At 36.0% G+C, this 22,510-nt stretch overlaps 1 protein-coding gene across 3 annotated transcripts in view; it reads left to right on the top strand.

Annotated features, from left to right (window-relative positions):
- Positions 1-22,510, top strand: part of DOCK9 (dedicator of cytokinesis 9) — a gene marked incomplete at its 5' end in the record, with an annotated part of 104,611 nt that overhangs the window by 70,725 nt on the left and 11,376 nt on the right. For 2 of the 3 annotated variants that reach the window (XM_082304817.1, XM_082304819.1), the window contains 10 exons: positions 1,984-2,031; positions 3,865-4,001; positions 7,415-7,530; positions 11,676-11,813; positions 12,100-12,282; positions 12,928-13,041; positions 13,181-13,396; positions 15,106-15,163; positions 17,011-17,117; positions 22,170-22,292. In XM_082304817.1, coding sequence (XP_082160943.1) covers positions 1,984-2,031; positions 3,865-4,001; positions 7,415-7,530; positions 11,676-11,813; positions 12,100-12,282; positions 12,928-13,041; positions 13,181-13,396; positions 15,106-15,163; positions 17,011-17,117; positions 22,170-22,292 — 1,240 coding nt within the window. Of the gene's footprint in view, positions 1-1,983; positions 2,032-3,864; positions 4,002-4,514; positions 4,559-7,414; positions 7,531-11,675; positions 11,814-12,099; positions 12,283-12,927; positions 13,042-13,180; positions 13,397-15,105; positions 15,164-17,010; positions 17,118-22,169; positions 22,293-22,510 lie in introns of all 3 variants that reach the window. The other variant, XM_082304818.1, reaches the window with a different exon arrangement.

Here is a 22,510-nt window from a genome sequence, read left to right as displayed (position 1 = left end):
GCTACATCAACATAATATCAGTTGTTAATTGTATTATGGAGCGTGCTACTCAAGGTCTATTTCAGGAATATATTGTAGATAAGGTTTTAACTCACTATTTGAGTACATCTGGCACGATATTGACCATACCGGAGACAGAACTGAACAAGTAAATGAGCCTACTGAGTAGACTCTCTGAAGCCTGAGGTGCAAACTGTACAGAATCAGTGGTGAACAGTATTTTGCCATTAGATACTTCTTATTTAAGGGCTGCATAGGACTGGCGTGTGATCAAATCCGTAATCTCAAATTACTAATTATCAAAAAAGATTTCCATCACAATAGCAGTATATGGAACACGGAATAAAATTTCCATCTCGTTAGTGCAGTGGATGATACCACAGTTCCTTAAACTAGAGCAGGAACAAGGCTCACAAAAGTCTGCCTCTTCCAGTTCTAGGAGTATTTTGCCAATGCAAGTAACGTTCGTTTCAATGATGATTTTTATTAATACAGGTCATTACAGTGGTTCCTCATTACCTCAGTAAGACATTGTTTCTGGTAGGTAGGTACTCACCTTGCAAAGAACTTTTTCTGAAAAACTTAGAATCTAAAAAAAAGACAAGAAGATGTCAGAAAGGGGAATTGAGCTTAGTTCGCAAATAGAGTGGCAAGTTTGGGGGAGGCAAACACCGTTCTGACTCTGGAGTTTGGAGACAGCTAACCTACTTAAGGTCTTGAGTACAAAATGGAGCTGAGTTGAAAAGACTATTTGCCAGTCTTCTCCCTCATTCACAACTGGTACATGGAAGAGAAAGCCTGAAAACTGGCTTTGGTTTGGTTTTACACTTTAAAGAAGAACTTCTAGAATATTATTACCCGAGGGACAAGGGAAGTTGCATTTAAGTGTTCTGAATTAGGGTAATTACTTACAGTGGGAAAAGAGTCAAAATCTTACAGCCTCTATTCACACCATTTTTCTTGATTTGAAAGTGTGACTTCTAGTTTATTAGTCATCAATGTTGTGTCCTTACCAGTTGTGAAGGCAAGCAGAGGCACCTGGCAAATTAGGTTATACTTTCAACTTTCATGCTGGATCTGAACCAGTAGTGTTATGATTCTTCAAAATATAGCATCATATTGAAGTATAGATTTTTTTTTTTTTTTTAATGAAAAATTATTCTGAGGGACTTGCCTTTATCATCATCTTATTGTAAAAGCAGATTCCTTTTAGAAAATAGTTCTGTCAGAAACCCTGTTGTTGTTATCCTGGAACCTGGAGACCTTTAACCAAAAAAAAAAAACCAACCCCCAACTAAAACAAAACAAAAAAACCCAAACAAAAACAAAAAACCCAACCTGTAACCAAGAGAGTTTAGGCCAAGGGGAAAAAAAGCAAAATGTATTGCCCTTGTATTGAAACCTTATACACATTTTGCAAAACGTGTATATATGTAATGTCCGGTTATCTCTTTGCTTCTGCCCTTCATGTTAATTGTCCTGCATTGCTGTTCATTCGTAAATAACTGTAACTGTGGGCCTCATTTCACATAATGAAATTTTGTCTGTGACAGTTGAGGCTAAACATTTCTTCTCTATAAATATTAAAAATCTGTACAAGATGAACTCACTGTTTACAGTTTTCTAAGGTGTTTTGTTTTGTCACCATTTGGCCCTTCTGACTTGTCAGTGTGAGACTCACACGAGCTGTTTTGATTCAGAGTGTTGAGATAGGTGTGCTCTGGAGGCAGCCTTATGGGCCTTTTGCTGTTAATCACAATTTGCCCAAAACAACAACCATCTGTGACTGATTTCAGAAGAGCCATGTTTCCCTTTTCTTGGCTTGGGGACTGGAAGGGAATTTTAAGGGTGGGAGAAATAAAGAAGTTTTATGATGTAAGAGTTGAAAGTTAAATGAAAATAATAGTTGAATAATTCCAACGTAGATCAGTCTAGAAGAGATTGTTTTAAGTGTTGCTTCTCTGACTTATGTGTTCTCTGCAGAGTATGCTTACATCAGTTCCAGTACATGGGAAAACGATACATAGCCAGGTACTGTGTGGAATTTAAATTTCGCTGTCTTGTTCACTGAGAATAATAGTGTGTATGATATGCCTTGAATCTCTATTACAAATAAGTTGCATGAGTAGAAGAGTCATGGTGAAATGATACATAACAGTTTGAAGTAAGTAACCGGTTACTATGTTGACAAATTTGTATCCTGTCTGGAAGTCTGCTATCTGGTTAAGAATGATGTGTGTGTGTGTGTGTGGTGTTTATTAACTTCAAAATCCACCCCTTAAATGCTATCTTTTACAACATTTTTTCCTTGAAATTGTGTCTTTGGGGAAGAAATTTTATGCTTTGTTTTGTTTATTCACTTGGCCGTAAAACAATGCCTGTTGAAACGTTTTAGAAATTTTATATAGTCTTTTTATTGAAAGGTGAGTAGTGAGCATTCCAACGCTGCTGTTCTTCAATTTGAAGTCTGAAGTACTATCAGATACCTGTATGTTCCCATTGAAGGCTGTTTAGGAGAAAATCTGCGGGAGTCAGAAACATGTACTAAATTATTTTAATACCTTTGCATTAATGTGTTTTTTTAATGTGAAGTAGTTTTTTAATAGAGTAAAATATAGCAACTTGTTTAGGCCTTACACTGTGGTTGACATGGTGATACTGTTATAATTAAACTTGTGGGGTTGAAATACTGGCCCTCTTGAACTCAGTGAGAAAGTCGTTGCTGACTTTGGGTGGTAAAGCATTTAACTAAAATGTTAGTTTTTTTTTTCTTTTAATTTAGATTTAATGGTATGTGAATCTCTTTCTACAAACAACAAACTTGACTATCTCCTTAGAGATTTTTCAGAAAAAAAAAATCTCATCTCTGTTCTCATACCCCCAAAAAATCAAAGGCCAAAATAAATCTGGCTTTCTTAAGGTTTTGGTTGTAACCTTTGTGTTTAAATGTACTTCAAACTTTGGATTTACAGGAGTCTGTAATTTTCAGGCTTTTTGTAAAAATTCTTCGAACTCATTTGTTTGACTAGTTTGTATAGAAGACTACCCCACTTCCTTTTTGTTTACTGATCACCTAGTCTGTGTATTGCATGTTAACGCTAAAAATATTAAGCTGTAGAAATCGTCTGGTGTTCTGCAGAGATATTGAATTTTCCCAGTAAATACAGCTTTCTAGTCTTTCACATTGTCATTACACTGAAGTATATCACAATCAATGCACGTACTCTTAAAATACACAAATGACAGAGAATGAAAGGGAAAAGGGAATTCTGTAATTCAAGCACTGGTTTTCATTTTTCATCAGCTCTGGTGGTGGTACACAATAGGAAGTTAGCCTGTACTGATTGCTAACACAGATCACTTTTCTGTTTTCTTCACTTGATTGCTGCAAGTTTAACAAAGTATATGGCTCTTCTCCCTTCCTGCTTGGGTAAGATGTACATGATAATACCTCAGTTAATTCCCGCTTTCCTGGTGCATGTGTGCTTTCTAATTTTACCACTATGCGTGCTTCTAACTTTTTTCTAAAATTTTTACAATCAAAATAGAGGATTTAGTTTTGGGTTCTGAATATTTTCAGAATACTTATGTTCTCAAATATTTATGTTTTCAGAAGCTCTGAAGTAAATTTAGCACTTCAAGAGCGACTGCTTGTGTGCTTTTGCTTTCATGCTCTAAGGTTTTAAGAGTGAGTTTGCTGTGGTGCTTTTTTTAAGCCACCTATTTTGTTTTATAAATAAAACAGTAAATAGGTTGCATTATCATTCTTTCTATAAAACTTCTTGTGCTTAACTAACACTTCCTGTCTCGCTGCAGTTTGACATGTCTAACTTTTGCTTCTATCCCATTTCACCCATCTTGCAGGAACCAGGAGGGGTTGGGATCCATAGTTCATGATCGAAAATCTCAGACATTGCCTGTTTCCCGTAACAGAACAGGAATGATGCATGCCAGATTGCAGCAGCTGAGCAGCCTGGATAACTCTCTCACTTTTAACCACAGTAAGTCTCATGACATGATAACATTCGTCATCCTCAACCAGTACCACAACACCAGAGACAGTTCCCAGAGCCACACCAGTGCATTTCAATGACTTCTGTTGTTCTAGGTCAAACAAATAGCTGAATCGGTTGATGGTCTGTTCCCTGCCTTATGCTAGAACAATCAATGCTGGCTGATGCCATAACATGGAGCATGGTTAACTAGAGTGTATTTTAAAATTGTATTTTAATGTTTTTTAATTACATGCACTTCAACTTTGTGCTGCACCTAGTTACAAAATTTACTTACTTTTTCTATTTGCTTTTTAAGCTTCATTTTTTTTTTCCCCACTTGGTCTTGTAAATGATTAGTCTAAAACTAAAAATATGCACTCTGAACATATCTCCATGTTTTGACATCCCCTAAGGAGAAATAAGTTTCTTAGAATTTCTACGGAGATTGTAGAAGCCCATAATTTGGTTTGTATGGAAGTGAAAAAGCGTCCAATAATGAAGTGATTTTTCTGTTTTCAGTGTGAGAAAGATATCAAGTATTCTTGGAATTTCTGTAGACAATGGTAAGATTTAATCAGGTTGAAGTCAGCTTGTATAAGACTGCTGTATTGAAAACTAAATCTGCTTATGGCCTATCTTTTTAAACATGCTGCTCTTAAATTGCAAAATATACTGTATGTAAAGTATTCTGAAGCACCATTTTTCAATTTTCAGCTTCAAAAAACAATGAAACTGGTTGACTAATCCAGTAAAATACAACACTGCTACTGAAAAGAATTGTGTGCAGTAAAGCAATTATTTGAGTTAACTGTATGTTCACTGTGTTCATCCTTTTATTTCCCAAAGCGTATCTAACTGTCCCTTAAAATCTTTTAGCTCGTTATCTGTAATATAAAGCAACAGTTAGCCTAATTGCACAAGACTTACCACATAGTCTAGTGGAAAACTGAAAAAAAAACCCCACCAAACTTCTGTTTATAAATGCATTCTCATGCCTGTTTAAATATAAGAAATGCAATTCTTTTGATTTTTAAAAATGTCAGAAAACTATATAGCTGTGCAAATTACATTTTTTTTCTTGTCATCAGTCTGCAACTGCTGTATCGTAATAATTTCTAGATTTTTCTTACACACAAAAGAAAGAGCTTTTACACTGTGACTGCGCATTCAGTAAGGTGCAATACTTTGTAGATAAAGACTGATTTAAAAAAAATCATCTCTGGGAAATAAATAACATGGCTGTTTCTGGGCTCTCTGCAAAGAGATTTCATACTTCCAGAATTTGGCAAGTTTACTGATTTTTAGGAAACAGTGAGCTGAAAGATTTTAATAAATGCATGCATATGTTAAAAGAAACTTTCTGTTCTTTTCCATATGAAGGATATTATGAAGGAAGATGTCTCATTCAGATAACTGTGTAAAGTGATAATAGTTTTTTTTAATGTTGGACATTTAATGAATACCAGGATATTATACCTTGTATTGACCAAGGTTTTACAAAATGAAAATATGTTGCTGTAAAAGCCATGTCAAATGTGAAATTGATTTTTTTTTTATATCTTTGGACTTGTTGTTGTCTTTTAGTTTTGTTCAGTTGTCAGTCTGCCTGTATTGTTGTGTCCAAAGTAGTTTTCAGAACTTGAATAAATCTTGTAGGTATCTTGTATTGGATACACACAGGAAGGACGTATCTGGTGGAAATAATTGCTTTACATGTTTCTAAAATCATGGTTCTTTGGCAAGATAGTTGTCTATAAATGCAAATTATAAACTTAATTTCTCCCTTTCTAATCATTTAAGCAAGGAAGAGAACTGAAGTAATGGTGTAAGTGATATTTCACATCTGTGAGGAATTTCAGTATAGTTTTGTGCTTAAGTATGAAAGAAATTAGGCCCTTTGTTCAAATTTCTAAAGCATCTCAATACAAACTACAGGAATGTAGATTTATAAGTGTATTGTTGGGGCTGGAGGAGAGGAGGACACGCAGTAGAATAGTGAGATGCAAACATACTGGAAATACAAGAGATATACCTTGATCCGTAGTAGCAGTATATGATTGTTGTCAAGCTCATAGTCATTGGCGATTATCCCATTTTCAGTGTTCTTAGATGGTTTTAAATCCAGTTACTTTGCAGTAGTGTGAATGTATGTGTGCATGTTCATGTGCGTGTCCAGGCAGATGTCCATATTATATGTGGTAATTGTAGTTCCATCGTTTATTTTTAAGTTCCATGTCAAAAATAGAATCCAGTATGTTAGTTATACATACAATATTAGCTTCTCTAAAATAATAGCAGATTGTAACAAGGATAGTTTTTAGCGTGTATCTGGAAAAAGCACTGCTAAATCAGTCTTTTAACTCAACCGAATTGAGTGTTCCTTTAGGTTTACATCCTGCCCAAAACTTCTGTCTCTAGTAACAATGCGGAGTAATCAATCAATGACCTATTTATTTGTTTGTTCTAAATTATTTATCTGAAGAACAAAACTTGAACTATTTGGAATCCTTTCCATTGACTACAGTTTTTACTTAGTATTTATAATAAATCTTGCACCTTTCTTCTTATCTGGAAGAGCAAACAAATTATTTCTTCTGTTCTGTTCTTGGTCTCAACAAGTTTTTCATGCTTGTCATTGATTTAGTGACGCTAAGTTGACGGTAAATCTAACATATAAACATGATCCAGGCCAAATTTTTATAAAGCAACCAGGGTACATTTGTCAATCTGGTTCTTAAAGATCAATGTTAGGGAACATAAACAACATATTATAACCAGTGCTGAAGCAGGGTATGTTTTTAAAATCATTTAAATACAGTATGGAGCGAGAAGTGATAACGTATTTTTATGAAATATGCAGTTGTTGCATGGTATTGCTACAGAGCAGAATTAATTACTTGGGTCTTTAGCTGCATATAAGTACATGATTGTATTCCTTCAGCTCTTAGTGTTTTGTATTTTTATAATGGTTGACTTATGATTGAGATCATTATAACATCGCTAAATTACCAATACATATTTTCAGCTGTAACTCCATACTACTGCAGTACTTATTTTAAGCATATATGTGTGTGTGTGTATATATAACTGTGTACATTTATATATATACATGTGTGTATACATACACACACATATATATGAAACATCAGACACGTACTGTTTTAACTGCTGTTCAATGCTTCTATTGTTGACATTCGTACTTAATATATTTTATGATCTTGTGCAAATTATGTTAGAATAATCATATGCACATATTTAAAAGATATTTAAATGCATATGAATTATTTTTCTGTATTGAATACTAACTTCTGTCAGGCTTTTTACTTGTTAATCTTTTCCTAGTTCAGCAAGTCTTTTGGAAATAAGAAACATTTAAATGAGTATATCCAGCACTTATACTTCATTTGGAATTTCTGTAGGCTATGGCCATTCAGATGCAGATGTTCTTCACCAGTCTTTACTTGAAGCAAATATTGCCACTGAAGTTTGCCTTACAATTCTGGATACTCTGTCATTATTCACAATGGCTTTTAAGGTTTGTTCTTGACTTGGTGTTAACACCTCCCATAATTATCTTTCAGAAAAAATATTTTTAAAAAATATTTTTAAAATTATATTTGTATTTTATAGTCTAGTAATATAGCATTGCATTTTTAGCATTTCTAGCATTGTATTTCATTATTGTGTCATGTAAAAGCTGATAAGCGCTTGCAGCAAAATGCTTTGGCTTCAGTTACACATTGCACACAGACTCCTTACTGATCAGCAGGCATCTGTAGGAAAACCTCCTTCCTCATTCTAACTTTGTAAAAATATTTCCAGAAACTTTAGTGTCTACCTAATATTAGTGGTAAAACTGTATTTTAAAGGCCATGTGGAGTGAAAGATCTATTGTATGGCAAAACCATAGTTGATAATTGGACACTATCAGACTTCTATATTGAACTTGCTTTTATATTAAGTCACTCATTAATTGACAGTAATTTGAGTGTGCTCCTTTTCAGTAACTTTATTTCAATTTGTCCACTAATAAGACTTCTTTTCAGTTGTATCAGTTACTGTAGCTCTCCTGTGGAATCTTTTTATAGCACACCCAGTTGCATACCCCTCCTGTCTGTTTTTTTGAGCTTTTTCAGACGTTAAAGGTGAAGCTATAAAAAGAAGAGATGATAGCTCTAGCTTGTTTCTCCCCTAATTAGAGCAGTGTATCCAGATCCTTGCTTGAATATTCAAATTTAGTGTCTTATCTTTAATCTAGTTATGAAAACATGAGCTTATTTATAATGAGATTCCTTTTATTAGTAATTTAATTAGACAGATTTTTAGAACCAGTTCTGTACACAGACTTCATGATAGAATTGAAAATGAAGATACCTAGTTTTAAAGATTTAAAGAAGACTGAAGACTAATCTTTTAGTTATTAGCTGCCCGTCACACTTGGAATGGAAGTCCTTCAAGGTTATCTTTATGTAATGTGTTGAGACAGTAGGTAAGAATATTACCAGCATAGTCTACAAGATCCAAACAAAACACGTAGAAGAATCAGGAGCTTCTATTAAATCAACTGCACTAAAATACATAAAATCATAGAATCATAGAATGGTTTGGGTTGGAAGGGACCTTCAAAGATCATCTCGTCGAGCCCCCCTGGTCATGAGCAGGGACATCTTTCACTAGATCAGGTTGCTCAACGCCCCATCCAGCCTGACCTTGAACACTTCCAATGATGGGGAATCCACAGCTTCTCTGGGCAGCCTGTTCCAGTGTCTCACCACCCGCATTGTAAAAAAAAAATTCCTCCTTATGTCCAGTCTGAACCTACCCTCATTCAGTTTAAAACCCTTGTCGTAGAATCATAGAATCGTTTAGGTTGGAAAAAACCCTTAAGATCATCAAGTCCAACCATTAACCTAGCACGGCCAAGTCCACCACTAAACCATGTCCCCAAGCACCACATCTACCCATCTTTTAAATACTTCCAGGGATGGGGACTCAAGTACTTCCCTGGGAAGCCCGTTCCAGTGCCTGACTACTCTTTCGGTGAAGAATTTTTTCAATATAATATCCAATCTAAGTCTCCCCTGGCACAACTTGAGGCCATTTCCTCTTGTCCTATCGCTTGTTACTTGGCAGAAGAGACCCCCCACCTTTCTACAACCTCCTTTCAGGTAGTTGTAGAGAGCAATAAGTTCTCCCCTGAGCCTCCTCCAGCTTTCTGGGCTGCAAGCATACATTGCTGGCTCATGTCCAGTGTTTCATCCATCAGTATCCCCAAGTCCTTCTCCACAGGGCTGCTCTGAATCCATTCATTCCCCAGTCTATATTGATACTGGAGAATGCCCCAACCCAAGTGTAGGACCTTGCACTTGGCCTTGTTGAACTTCATTATATTCACATGGGCCCGCTTCTCAAGCCTGTCAAGGTCCCTCTGGATGGCATGCTACAGGGAAGCCTCTAGCAAATCAACTGCACCACTCACCTTGGTGTTGTCTGCAAACTTGCTGAGGGTGCACTCGATCCCACTGTCAGTGTCATTGATGAAAATATTAAATAGTGCTGGTCCCAGTACAGACCCTTGAGGGACACTACTTGTTAATGGTTTCTACTTGGACATTGAGCCATTGAGTGTGACTCTGGATGCAGCCATCCAGCTTATCCTTCTAACAGTCCATCCGTCAAACCCATATGTTTCTAATTTAGTGGCAAGAATGTTGTGGGGAACCGTATCAAAGGCCTTATGGAAGTCCAGATAGGCAACATCCCTAGCTCTTCCCTTGTCCACTGATGCAGTCACTCCATCATAGGAGGCCACTAGATTAGTAATACCAATCTGCTTCTTTGGGGAATAATTAGCATATTATATAGAAGGCCAGACAATTTTTTTTCCTCAATATCATCTTTCACTAGTGGGGATCCAGATCTCCGCAGGGAAATGACAAATTATGTCTTCTTCTTGGTAGAGTTTTAACTGATCCAGTGTGAATTCCTGCTACTCTAGGTGGTTTTAGTGAACTACCTACCTCTGATGTTGGGACATCTGAAGAAAGGATATTATATCAATTTTCTCATAAAGACAGGGGTTTGTAAGACAACGTTTCATTATTTTGCTATCAGTCTGGAAGTAGTAAGCCCTACCATCTTTTAGAAATTGCAGTTAGGTCTTTAGGTTTGGGTCATATACAGAGATCTGTATACTGTTCCAAGAGAGAAAACTTTTTCCTGTGACCAAATAGGCTGACTGGCTTATATCCAACCATTTACGTCTGGCTTCCTCTAAAATGGCCTGCCTGTGGCTTCACTGCGTAGCATTTGGAGATCTTTGGTCTCCTACAAGCATTTGTATCTATTCATCCACAAAGCTTGAAACCACACTGAGTTCTTCTGGTCTGCAAGTCATGTTATCAGGATGGCTTTTAATGGAGGATTGCCTCCTTCAATTTTTCGATATTGAGGAACGCCAAAAATGCCTAGGGCTATGCTGAAATTCTTTAGCCTGAAGAATTTCTTCTGCGTCTCCATGAATAGAAAAGGAGACATCTGCAGTCAGACATCTCTTCTATGTTTGAGAGAGCTTAAGGCATGCTACAAGAGTGCAGGTCTATACTGGGCCTCAAGAATGTTTTCAAAAAAATTGTTAAACTAGAGTCTTTGAGTTAACATTACCTTAAAACTTACTTGAGATAGTAATGGAGCTGCCTTGCAGCACACCGTTTGGATGCCTGTATACAGTAATGACAAGGAAGAGTGGAGTGTGCAGCGGGGAGTTGCAGAAGGTGCAAGACCTAGTAGAATTGTGTTGGAGGCCCAGTGGAGGCAGAGAGAGCAATACTTAACATGGGCCTCTCAGTTCTGGACTCCCTGGACTGGATTGAGCAGTCCCTGAATTGATTAACCTATTTTGGTGTTTTGTAAGAGGAAAGACCTCATTGTTTTGTCCTAGAGTCCCATAGGAACCTAGTGCATATACTCAGTGGACAAAGGGAGAAAACAGGTCCCCAGAGCAAAACATGAGCAATATGAACTGTTAAAAGTAGATGCACAGCCAGTACCTGTGCTAGAGAAACTGGAGAAGACCAGATTTTTAAAAAGTTTGGCTAGAAGGCAGCTGTCAGTGATATAGAAATCAAGAGTAACCCTGTGTAATGCATGCCTCTGAGCTTTGGGATATTGATGCATGTAAAACTCTGAAAAGTAACCAATATCTTCGTCCTTAAGAGCCCTTTCAGTTTCAGTTTGAGGACAGTAATGAAAGATGGTGAGTGGGTGGGGGTTTGGTTTGGGCTAAGTTTTTTTTGAGAGCAATGTAGTAGGAGGTACTGCTATGAGAAAATTCCACTGTCTGAGCTGCTAAAGCCAGTGTAACCGAAGTGTGTTAATACTGTGAGTGTGCCTCTCAAAGAACTGTTAAATAGTAATTGATTTAATTAACAGCTGTTAAACAATTGTGTTCTATAAGTCTATTTAGAAGCCAACACTTTCTTTATAAGCAAGATTAATGAAGTGTTAGAAATATCTAATTAAAATTCAGATATGTTTGTATTATTAAACATCTTGGTAATACTATGCAGACTTTTTTTTTTTTTTTTTAAATTTCCTGCTTTGGATGATCTGTGTATGTTCTTAGAAAAGTATGAATGTATCACTGTACAAAACTCCTAACTTCTCACTGTCAATTTAAAGAATCAACTACTGAATGATCACGGGCATAATCCACTGATGAAGAAAGTATTTGATGTATACCTCTGCTTCCTTCAAAAGAATCAGTCTGAAACAGCATTGAAAAATGTCTTCATTGCTTTAAGGGCACTTATTTTTAAGGTAAGAAGTTTAAAAATAATGAATCTTCAAGTACTTATCCAGTTCTTTAGTTAACAATATACTATGTAAAAATTTAAGAACTAAAATCCTAGATTAAATAAATGTGGAATAGTTGTCCTTTGAATTGCTGTAAAAATTGTTTTGTGTCATGAACTACTATAATTGTCTATTTTTTCCACAGTTTGGGAGTATTAATTTATTCGTATTTTTCTTGACATGCTTTTTTTTATCAAGAACTGAAGCTAATTTTAATAAGCAACTTCTTTCTTTTCTACTTTTTCCTCAGTTTCCCTCTACATTTTATGAAGGTAGAGCTGATATGTGTTCTGCACTGTGCTATGAAATTCTGAAGTATTGTAATTCCAAACTGAGTTCAATTCGTACTGAAGCTTCACAGTTACTGTACTTCTTAATGAGAAATAATTTTGATTACACAGGGAAGAAGTCTTTTGTTAGGACACATCTGCAAGTTAGTATACTTTCTTTATTTTTCATTTTTTAAATATTGTATTTGTAGATCCACAGTTCCATGCCAGTATGCAAAGCCCTGTCAGATAAAGACATAAATTATTTTGGGTTCAAGCAAGGATGGTGCTAGTCTAAGAGTAAGAAGATAGCAATAAAAGTATGTTCAGTACAAGGAAATACTTAAAAACGATGGGATAGCCCTGTGTCTCATAGGAAATAATTTTTATTTGTCAGTAGCAAGTGTTCTGTTTTGTAGATGTTATTTTGATTGTTAAATGGCATACCCTGTTGCATCTGGAGAAGAAAAGAATGCAGCAACAAGCATAGAAAAGTCTAAAATAAAACAAATACATTGAAAATTGTGTGTTCTGACAAAGCTGGGAACAATAGTTTACTACTTTTATGACCTCTGGCTAGTTTACCTAGCAGTCAATCTTTAGACCAGAGGATGCATGTGCATTAAATTTACGGAATTAAATTTACATGTTATTGTACAAGTAACTTTAAAAAAAAATCAAATATTATTTTACTTAAGGGAATAATCTTTCAATTAAAAAGAACAAAACTTCCTTTGTAATTGCTTCATAGGTACATCTCAAGGGTATTTAATGAAATATGCACTAACAAGACATTTGTTTCTGTCAAGGTTATTATTTCAGTAAGCCAGTTAATTGCTGATGTTGTTGGAATTGGAGGAACTAGATTTCAGCAGTCTCTTTCCATCATCAATAACTGTGCCAATAATGACAGAATTATAAAGGTCTGTTTTTATTCTTCTTTCCATACTTAGAAGGATGCTTGAAAACTCTTTCATAGCATCTTTTGCAATTATGTTTCAACTTTTTATTATGCAAAGAACAGAAAAAGGTAGTAGTTAAACTAATTTTTCCATGTTTTAGCACACTACGTTCCCTTCTGACGTTAAGGATTTAACAAAACGGATTCGTACAGTACTGATGGCTACAGCTCAGATGAAGGAGCATGAGAATGATCCAGAAATGCTTGTAGACCTCCAGTACAGTTTGGCAAAGTCTTATGCTAGTACACCTGAACTAAGGAAGACGTGGTTAGACAGCATGGCAAGGATCCATGTCAAAAATGGAGATCTTTCAGAGGTAAGAGAAAAAAAAAAAAATCAAACTAGTTTTAGTATCATAATAAGCTTAAGCTTATTTCTTTCTTGAAAGGGAATGTACTATATGTAGTTGTTAGTGTGTAATATAATAAGCGTTTTTAATAAATTTTGAGTTGTTAGTAGATTAGTTTCCATGTTTTTGTCCTACCCAAGTACATCTGTAAGTCATTTCTGATTACTAATGTAAGGTATGTGTTTAACTACTGTAGCTGACATGCTACTAAGCCAAGAATGCTCAATGCAAACCATGGAAGACACAGACCTTCTACTTAAAAATATCTTTGTTATCAGTTGCTAAAACACTTAAAGCCACTCCTTCAGTTCCTCTCCAGTTGCCTTTACAGAATTATCTTGATTCTGTTCCAGACTGCTTACTAAAAAAATCCTAATGTTCTTAACATTGACAAATCACAATTTTTCTTGTTTGAAAAGAGAAAGCTATCGGATTTCACTGTGCTGTTAAAATATTTTATTGTAGCAAAAAGGAGAGTTGGGAGTGGGAATTTTTATATGTCTTGATGTAAGTATTTTATCATCATACAGAATGAATTTTGTCTCTTTCTGGAAGTTTGTTCCACCTGAAAGTAAATCACATTGCATGACATCATTGAATTTCATAAACATGTCTGTTAAACTTAGCATTGTGTAAGCAAGTAAATATCTCCAAGAAAGGGTAGCTGCTGTCTTACTCATGTCTTAGTACTAGAATTCTTCTCTTGTATATGTAGCAACACAGAAGACATATACAATACTCTGTTATTAGCTTGTATTTTGAAGAAAACAACTTCAGCTCTCAGAAGACAAGCTCTTTTAGTCCTTTTCAGGTCTGTTTTTAATTTTTTGATTAAAAACTTAGAATGTTCGACTGTACGACTAGATGAGGACCTCTGTAAATCACCAAGTCCAACCCCATACAAAGTATGAATTAGAATTTCTGACAGATACTGACCTTTTTCCTTCACCTCCAGTGTCTGAGATTCTGCAGCCTCCATATGTAAACTGTTCAATTGAGAATTACAGTTAGAATAACACTTTGCTGTAAGCCTAAACCTTTTTAGTAAAAGAAGAATCTTGAATCTTTTTTATCTTTTTTGTGAAGAAAAGTGATCAGTGTCAACTTCATAAAACATCTCAAATATTTGAAGACTACTCTGTCCCTCTTCTTTTTCTTCTGTTTTCCAGACTACACCAGCCAAATTCCTTCAAATTCCATTCATAGGTCAGATCTCTCTTTCTTTTGCTGCTTTCAAATGGTCTGTCACCAGTTTTTAGTACATTTTTCTTGGTCTGGAACCAAAAGGCATACAAAACAGGTTATCAGAAGAACCATCAAATGTTGAGTAGAATAAGTAATAGCTCTTTTGTTTCACATTACACTTAAAATACATCCCAAAAAGAGATTTGTCTGTTTTTATTATAGCATGGCATTCCTACTTAGTGATCCATGGTCACTCTCAGATTGTGTACTGCTGTCCATGCTACTCAATGCTCTGGTAAAAGAGGAGTGAGTGCTCTTGCACAGTTATTGTTTTGCATAAATGAGATGGAGAATTCTTACACCAGTCATAGGACACCTCCTGCAAAGCAGCAAAAAGGAAAACCAAAGAAATTATCTCAGGCTAGGGCTGCTCTTTATATACCTTGTTTTTAGTAGTTCCATTATAATTGCAATTACTATTTCTGTTTTAGGCGGCAATGTGCTACGTCCATGTAGCAGCGCTCGTTGCAGAATATCTCACACGAAAAGGTATGATTTTGAAATCTTACTTTAATGTTTATATTTTTTCATTATAGTTTAGGAAAAGCAATGTTTTCCCTGAGGAAGTTATAGGCATTTCAGTGTTCACCAAGGAAAAAATTCTGACCTAACCGGATAGCATACTCACATATTTAAGAGTATACTTGCATATCTAAGGGGCAGCATTTCAGATGAAGTTGAAGCTTTTAGGAAAGTAAAAGTTTTAATTTTACACCAGAGCTGCTAACAGCTGAAGTCAGACCCTTTCTAAAGCAAACTTATCAGTAAATATTCTTGTTCAACAAGTAGTTTCTCACTGCACATAGGGAAACCTGGCATTGCTAGAGAAGTCAAAACAAATTCATACAAATTTTCAGATGCCGAGTCAGTGATAATAGTGCTCAGAATGCTTCACCTGTCTTGGTGTTCTGTGCTAGCAGCTGTCTGTAAAAGCGGGTTTCTGATGACCCTTGAGATAAGGGTAGAAAACTATCTTTCATCTATAGGATCAGAAGAATTCTTAGTCAGGGATTTAAGAAAATAAAATATTATATGGCTTTTATTAAGAAAAATAGATCACTAGAAGAAAATTTCAGAAATCTGTCAAGACTGATTATGATGTTGAGCTAGTGTTTTGTTTTTGTAGGCAGACAAATTCATGTTTGCAGCTTTTTAGCTTTGCCTTTTCATGACAGTTCAAAATAAAGCAAAGTCATGGGTCTACAAGATACTTTTTCTCTGTTCCTTTTGTGCCTCTTGCCAAATACTTGTGTAGTGTGTAGGCTATCCTCTCTGTCCCAGTCATTTCAGAAGCTTCTCTGAGACCAAGTCTGAAACTAAGTTGCTTGCCAAAGTTGCTGTGTCCTCTTGGAAGCTTGATAATAACTAACTGATAACTAGTGATAATCTGTATTAATTTTGGACTCCTTTGGGTGACCTGCTGTTGTTGTCTACTGTCATATAAAAGTTATTTCCTCTCACTAATATAGAGGGTTGAACTTCTACCTGTGGTATTTCCAGGAGCAAAACAAAACCATGCATTTGAGGCAATCATTCCATACATGCTCTGGTGGTCAGACTCCCACCTGAGCAGAAGGAATCTTTGTAGGAACAAGCTGTGGAATAAATATGTGCAAGTTCTTGTGCTTCTGTAGTATTTATTGGTTGTTCTTGAGGCTTTAATTAATAGCTTTTTGCCAAAAATTCTGATTTCTTAATTCAGCAATCTGATATAACATAAAAGAGCTAAACAGAATGGGTAAAAGAGGTCAGTTTCATGTTAGAACATTCTAAAACCCATTTTTGCTAAATATTTATTTCAGTAAAGGAAGTTAGATTGCTGTGGTTTTTTTCTTGCTTGTAGGCTGACTTTCTGCATCTACAGCCGAATAATCTGGTTTGACATCCTTTGATCATTTTGTATGGTTGATGTTAGTCCATTCGCATTGTTCAGACTGGGGAAGCTGATATGCCAGGGCCTGTTCCTGTACACAGTTCCAGCATGACTTCACACCAGTTTAAATAAATACCGTAAAACTTACCTTGATTACCTTAGGGTGGGGTAGATTAGACACAGGCTTAAGATAAAATAAGAAGATTCAGACACTACTCATTTTGGTAGGTAAGAGTCCAGATATTAAAATTTGTGGTTTTTAAAACCTATTTATACTTACACAGTAATGTGAGGTCTAGTATTTTAATCATGCAGTGGGAGGCTGGATTTTTTTATTATTATTTATTAATTTGGGGGTAAGTATATTTAAATATGGCTTCTGCCTTACCCAGCGTTACAAAAAGGCCTAATGTTATCCTGGTGGAGAAAAATAAATTTGTCTGGTTTTCTTTTTCAATGACAGGGATGTTTAGGCAAGGTTGTACTGCTTTCAGAGTAATCACACCTAATATAGATGAAGAGGCTTCAATGATGGAGGATGTTGGAATGCAAGATGTTCACTTCAATGAAGTAAGTAAACATAAGAGTGTTAGAATTGATGCACATTGAAGTGCTGTTTGTTTTTCCAAGTTTTGTGTTTCAATCTGGAGGCTGACTAATATGATGGATATTATAATTGTTTTCTTAGCCGCTATCCTTACCCTAAAATGGAAATAAAAAATTTCTGTGAGCTGTCCCAACTTTAGAGAATTTACTATATACATATATTTTAAATCACTAGCACATCAACTGAACACCACTATTGGAATAAAAGTAAGCAAAATGGGTTTTTAAGCTAGTTGACACGATGAACACTAATGTAGCTTATTTATTAGAGTTAACAAGATTTTTTTTTTTTTTTTTAAACTGACTTTGATTTAGATTGCTACTACACCAGCAATCATGTATTCACTGGGTTTTGCTGGTTTACAGTTTCCCTAAGCAAATATGCCATAGCAATAAAAGTGGTTTTACTGACACCAGACTTGCATCAATGTTGGGTTTTTTTCCTTTTTTTCTGGCGTAAGTTTCACTCCTTGTGTCTTCGCTGATCCATCTGTGCTGGCTCTACAGTAAATTTTACTATTAAGAAGCCTATATGAAAAGATTATGAATAATCTTGCTCATTAAGAGCTACGTCTGCACTATGTATTTGCCAGCATAGGCGGGGGAGGGAGTAACAGACCACTACTTGCAGTAGCTGTGTTGGAAAAATCCCTGGTATGTAAGCATAGTTGTATAATAAAAAATATTTTTCTTTTGTGTTTTAGTTTGTATGTGGTGAAGATGTATGACAAAATTATTTGACTGTGCAAATTGTGGCTATACTAAGAGATTTAGGAGAAACGAATGAAAGACTTAGTGGTTTAAGCCTGGGTTTAGGCCTAGGGTACCTGTGCTTTACTCCTAAGTTCTGGTACTGCTTTGCTCTATAGTTTTAAGACAAAAATTTTAGACTTACCTTTTTCTGGGAAGGCAGTAGTTGAAATTACTTGAAATGAGAAATATAGTGCTTTTTGTTTCCAAAGGCACCCAATAGCAGATTGCTTTTTTTTAATTTATGTGCTATATTCTTTAAATCACTGATTCTCCCAATCCAACATGGAATTTAGCATGTTACTCAAAGCAAAATGTAAGCTGCTCTGAGCGAGCCAAGAGTTGGGTTTCTAGTGACTACTGCTGATGGAAACTTTTGTTAGAAATTCTTGTCAGCGTCTACCTGACAAACTGTTTGTCAGAGCTAAATTCTTTTGTATTTTTTAAATTGGAATGTCTTTTTTTTTTTTTTCTCATTAGTCAGTCCCTGCATAAAGAATATACTGCTTTTTCTGGGTCATTGAACCCTATGCAAATTTATTTCCATGTCTCAGTAGTTCCATGGAACGAACATAAGCCAAGAGTAAAATTATAAGCCTGTGGAGCTTGCAAAAGGATCAAACTTTGCCAAATTTCATTTTTCCCTGCATGCAACCCTTTTTAAACCTAACCATGTAGTACTCTGATTAAATATTGAAAAAAAATTACTGTTTTTCAGATAACTTCTTATAGTTCACCCCAGGAAGAGTACTAATAGGGAAGAACAGTTTGGTTTACAGTAGACTAAAAATCACAGATACATTAAGATGACTAGTATTTTACAGAAGTATTTCAAAACAGGTAGTCTAGTTGCTTCATAGAAGTAATATTCATATGTTCCTGTTCATATTCATATATGGAGTGTTTCCTCAGTATGTTCTTATATAAGCAAAACTGTATTAGTCTAAGAAAAAAAAAATTGTATCACAGATCAATTGGGGACGGAAATCAGAAACATATCTTTCAAGCTGTACTTTACTACTGCCGAGTAAAATGATGCTCTGATGGGAATTCTTCCTATATGTGGTAACAAGGGTCATGTGGAATTTCTTTCTTAAAAGTTCAGATTTCCTTGGATGCTAGTTACTTTAGAGGTAAATCTCCAAAAGAGTAATTACAAGTATGGGGCATCAGGGGGGACCCCTGCATGTTTCTAAAAGGGGCAAAATGTCTTTTATATTCTCCAGTTCATATAAAGTCTTCCTAATTAGGTGAAATTTGTCTTAAGACTTTATGTAGTTTCTCATTTAAAAAATTGAAATGTTAAAAATTCTCAATTTAATTCTCATTTTAAAAGAATTCTCTCTCAGGCCTCTCTCTCTACCCTGACTCATTTCCTAAACTAGCCAGTTGAAAAAACAAAATTCTGTTTTGTTTTTTAACAAAGTTACTGTGTGCATTTCATTAAAACAGTTGTTTACCCAGGCAGCGTATTCAGCAGCACAAGTCAAATTCTCCTTGCAGAACTAAAAATCTTCTGGGTGTCAGAAATAGGAGGGTAAAAGCCTGGAACCTGATATCCTTTCCATGCTAGACTTTGCTGTAAGCAGTCCATCTGTAGAGGTCTGAGCTATGGCTAACAGGCCTGTGGCAGGTGCCAGATTCCATGTAGATTAAGGTTGGAAATAATTTCATTCAGACTTGTTATTTTTTTCCAAAGTAAACTCTGCCAGAATACAGCTCCAGCACAGATATTAAGTCAATCTCTACCTTCCTATTTGTTTTTTTCTGGTCTCTTGTTAGCTATGACTTTCCATGAGAGGAATTATTCTAACTTGCAGATTGGTAAATGGAAGAGTTTCACAGCTCAGATGGTGTTATAGCTCTTGTAAGTGATGCAATGTAATTCAATATATTAAAGCACTTTATGAAAAACAGAAATAGGTGCTTGCCCAAACATACAAGATACTTTAAGTGTGGTGGTGAAGGCTGGTATTCTTCAGGGATCCTCAGGCTGATATTGTTTAACACCTTCATTAGCAATCTAGCTCACGGGATACGGTGTATCATCAAGTTTTTGGATGAAACTAAATGGAATGGGAATGACTGATATGCCGGGGGCCAGGGCTGCCATTTAGAGGGACCTCAAACTGAAGGTACACAGAAGCCTCTCAAAGTTCTACAAAGATAAGTGCAAAGCCTTGCACCTGCAAAAAAATCACCCACTGTCTCAGTACGGGCTGGGGACGGACTGGCCAGGCACCAGCTCTGCAGAAAGACCTGGGAGTTCTAGTGGACAAGAGGTTGAATGGGAATCAGCAGTGTAGCCTTGTGGCAGCAAAGGCCAACTGCATGCTGGGTTGTATTAGAAAGAGCAGAGTCAAGAAGTGGAGGGAAGTGGGTTTTCCCCCTTCTGCTTGGCGTTTGTGGTGCCCCATCTGTAATCTTGTGCCCAGCGCTGCCCCCCGAAAGTCAACAGGGATATCAACAAACTGGAAAAAGTCCAGCTCCTAAGGTGGTTAGTGGACGAATCTGACTCTTCTAAGAGGTGCACCACAGAAGAGGAAGAGGCCGTTCTCACGGGTTACAAGGGAAGAAACTCTGACTGGATGTATGGAAAAAAACTCTTCCTATGAGGATGGATAAGCACTGAGACAGATGGTCCAGAAATGTTGTGTTCTTTTCCTCCCTCCTAACAGCTCTCCCACATGAAGCTTTTGCTCTTTATATTTTTTTCCTGTGTGCAAACAAAATTTTACAGCTTTGCTGCATTTGGATGCCCTCTGGTGCCTGAGTTAAGACTCTTGTCATGAAACAGTGTTTGTGGACAGCCCTTGCGGTCCAGCAGTGACACTGGTCTTTCAGTTCTCACCACCTGGTTGCTGAGGATGGAGATATTGGGGAGTCCATACAACCCCATAATGATTGGGGGAAAGGAGATGTTTTAGGGACCGTTGCAGCACGTGGATGAGGGTAGCATTTTTCAGTCTTTCTTTGCTCTCAGTATTAAAGTTAGCTTTTCTTAGTGATGTCTTTATGCTGTCTTAGTCCTCTGACAAGGGAGGAGGGGAATAGAGTAGCATTGGATCCCTTTTAAGGATAAAAGGAGTTATTTCCACCTTCTGGCTTCACCACTACAATGCAAGAGTGGTACCAGAAGGTCTCAAGAAGTAGAAATGTCATGTCTTCTGACAACTCTCAGTCTCAGACTTGGATTCTCGTGGAGGTTCTTGGAGCTCCAGACATGTTTAAAGGGGACTGAGATCTGTTAGGGTATGTGGATGCGAATGGGCTTCTTCACTGTGGTTCTGTCACGCTCAAGCCATGACCAAGTATATGACAGCTTTGTCACAGGAGCTATAAGCTGTTCCGTAATATCTGCAAAATTGTTTGTTATAACTGAGTTAATGGAGTTAGCCCTGTAATTTTAAATTTATGAAATCTAGAGCAAAGCAATAATGTTATCTTAGTTTTGTTACGCTTATTGAAGTAGAAATTAAATGCATGGAAAATAAAGGATTATGACAAACTGAAGGAAGGGACTTTATAATTATGATGTAACTGCTCTAGTGCAAAATGTATGCTTCCATTCTAACATATAGGTAAGCATAGTTCTTATTTAACCTTAAATAACTATCTTTTTGCTACAAGAATATTAGGATCAAACCCAAAAAAGCCAAGGTGTTTTCTTGCTTGTGACTCTGTTTTGACCCTTCAGGATTTCTCAGCTTCTCTAACTGTTGTTATATGTCTTTTCATTCTGGGCCAAGTATACCAAATTCTACTGTTGTACCTTGATAATCACTTCTGAGTACAGATTTTGGTATTGTATCTTTTTGTTTTATTGTTGATGTAATTTTTGATAGTTTCCTTCAGAACAATTACGGTCAAGTGTTTGTATAGCTGCCTTTTAAAAATAACGTTCTTTGTGCAAAGCCAAAAAACCCCAAGGAAACAACACTTTGAAAAAACATGTTACAAGGTAAGACAAGTTTGGGTTCTCACACAGGTGTCATTTGTAGGCTTAAGAGGTCAGGAGTATCTAAAAGAAAAATGCTGTTCCTGGTAAATCCAAAGAGTACATGTGTACACTCATACCATTCTGTTTTGTTTTGTTTTCTTTTATCAATTTCTGATTCCCACAATAATTTAAATTACTATGTGTAGATAATTTTGTTTTGAGGCAGAATCTCCCTTTTCATTGGGAAGAACTTTGGTATAATTATTTGCTGTGCTTTTCATGAGTACTGAATTGTTTTACTTTTTCAAATGTGTATCCAAATCTAGGATGTGCTGATGGAATTGTTGGAGCAGTGTGCTGATGGACTCTGGAAGGCAGAACGCTATGAACTCATTGCTGACATCTATAAACTTATAATTCCCATTTATGAAAAACGGAGAGATTTTGAGGTACTAAATTCATCATCATAAGTAAATTTGAACAAGAAAAAAATCCTAAATTTTCTAGTCTGACTGCATGACACATTGCACTTCACAGAACAACAGTATTACAATTGTAACTGAAATATCAGTGTGTTGAAATTTTTGTTTTAATTTTAAATAATTAAAAATGTCTTTCTTTAAATAAATATAAATAATTAAAAATTAATCTTATATATTGCCATTCT

Source organism: Platalea leucorodia (assembly GCF_965183815.1).
Source record: "Platalea leucorodia genome assembly, chromosome: 2".
Classification (NCBI taxonomy): Eukaryota; Metazoa; Chordata; class Aves; order Pelecaniformes; family Threskiornithidae; genus Platalea; species Platalea leucorodia.
Note: the sequence above shows the minus strand (reverse complement) of the source record. Positions and strands in the feature narration are given on the sequence as shown.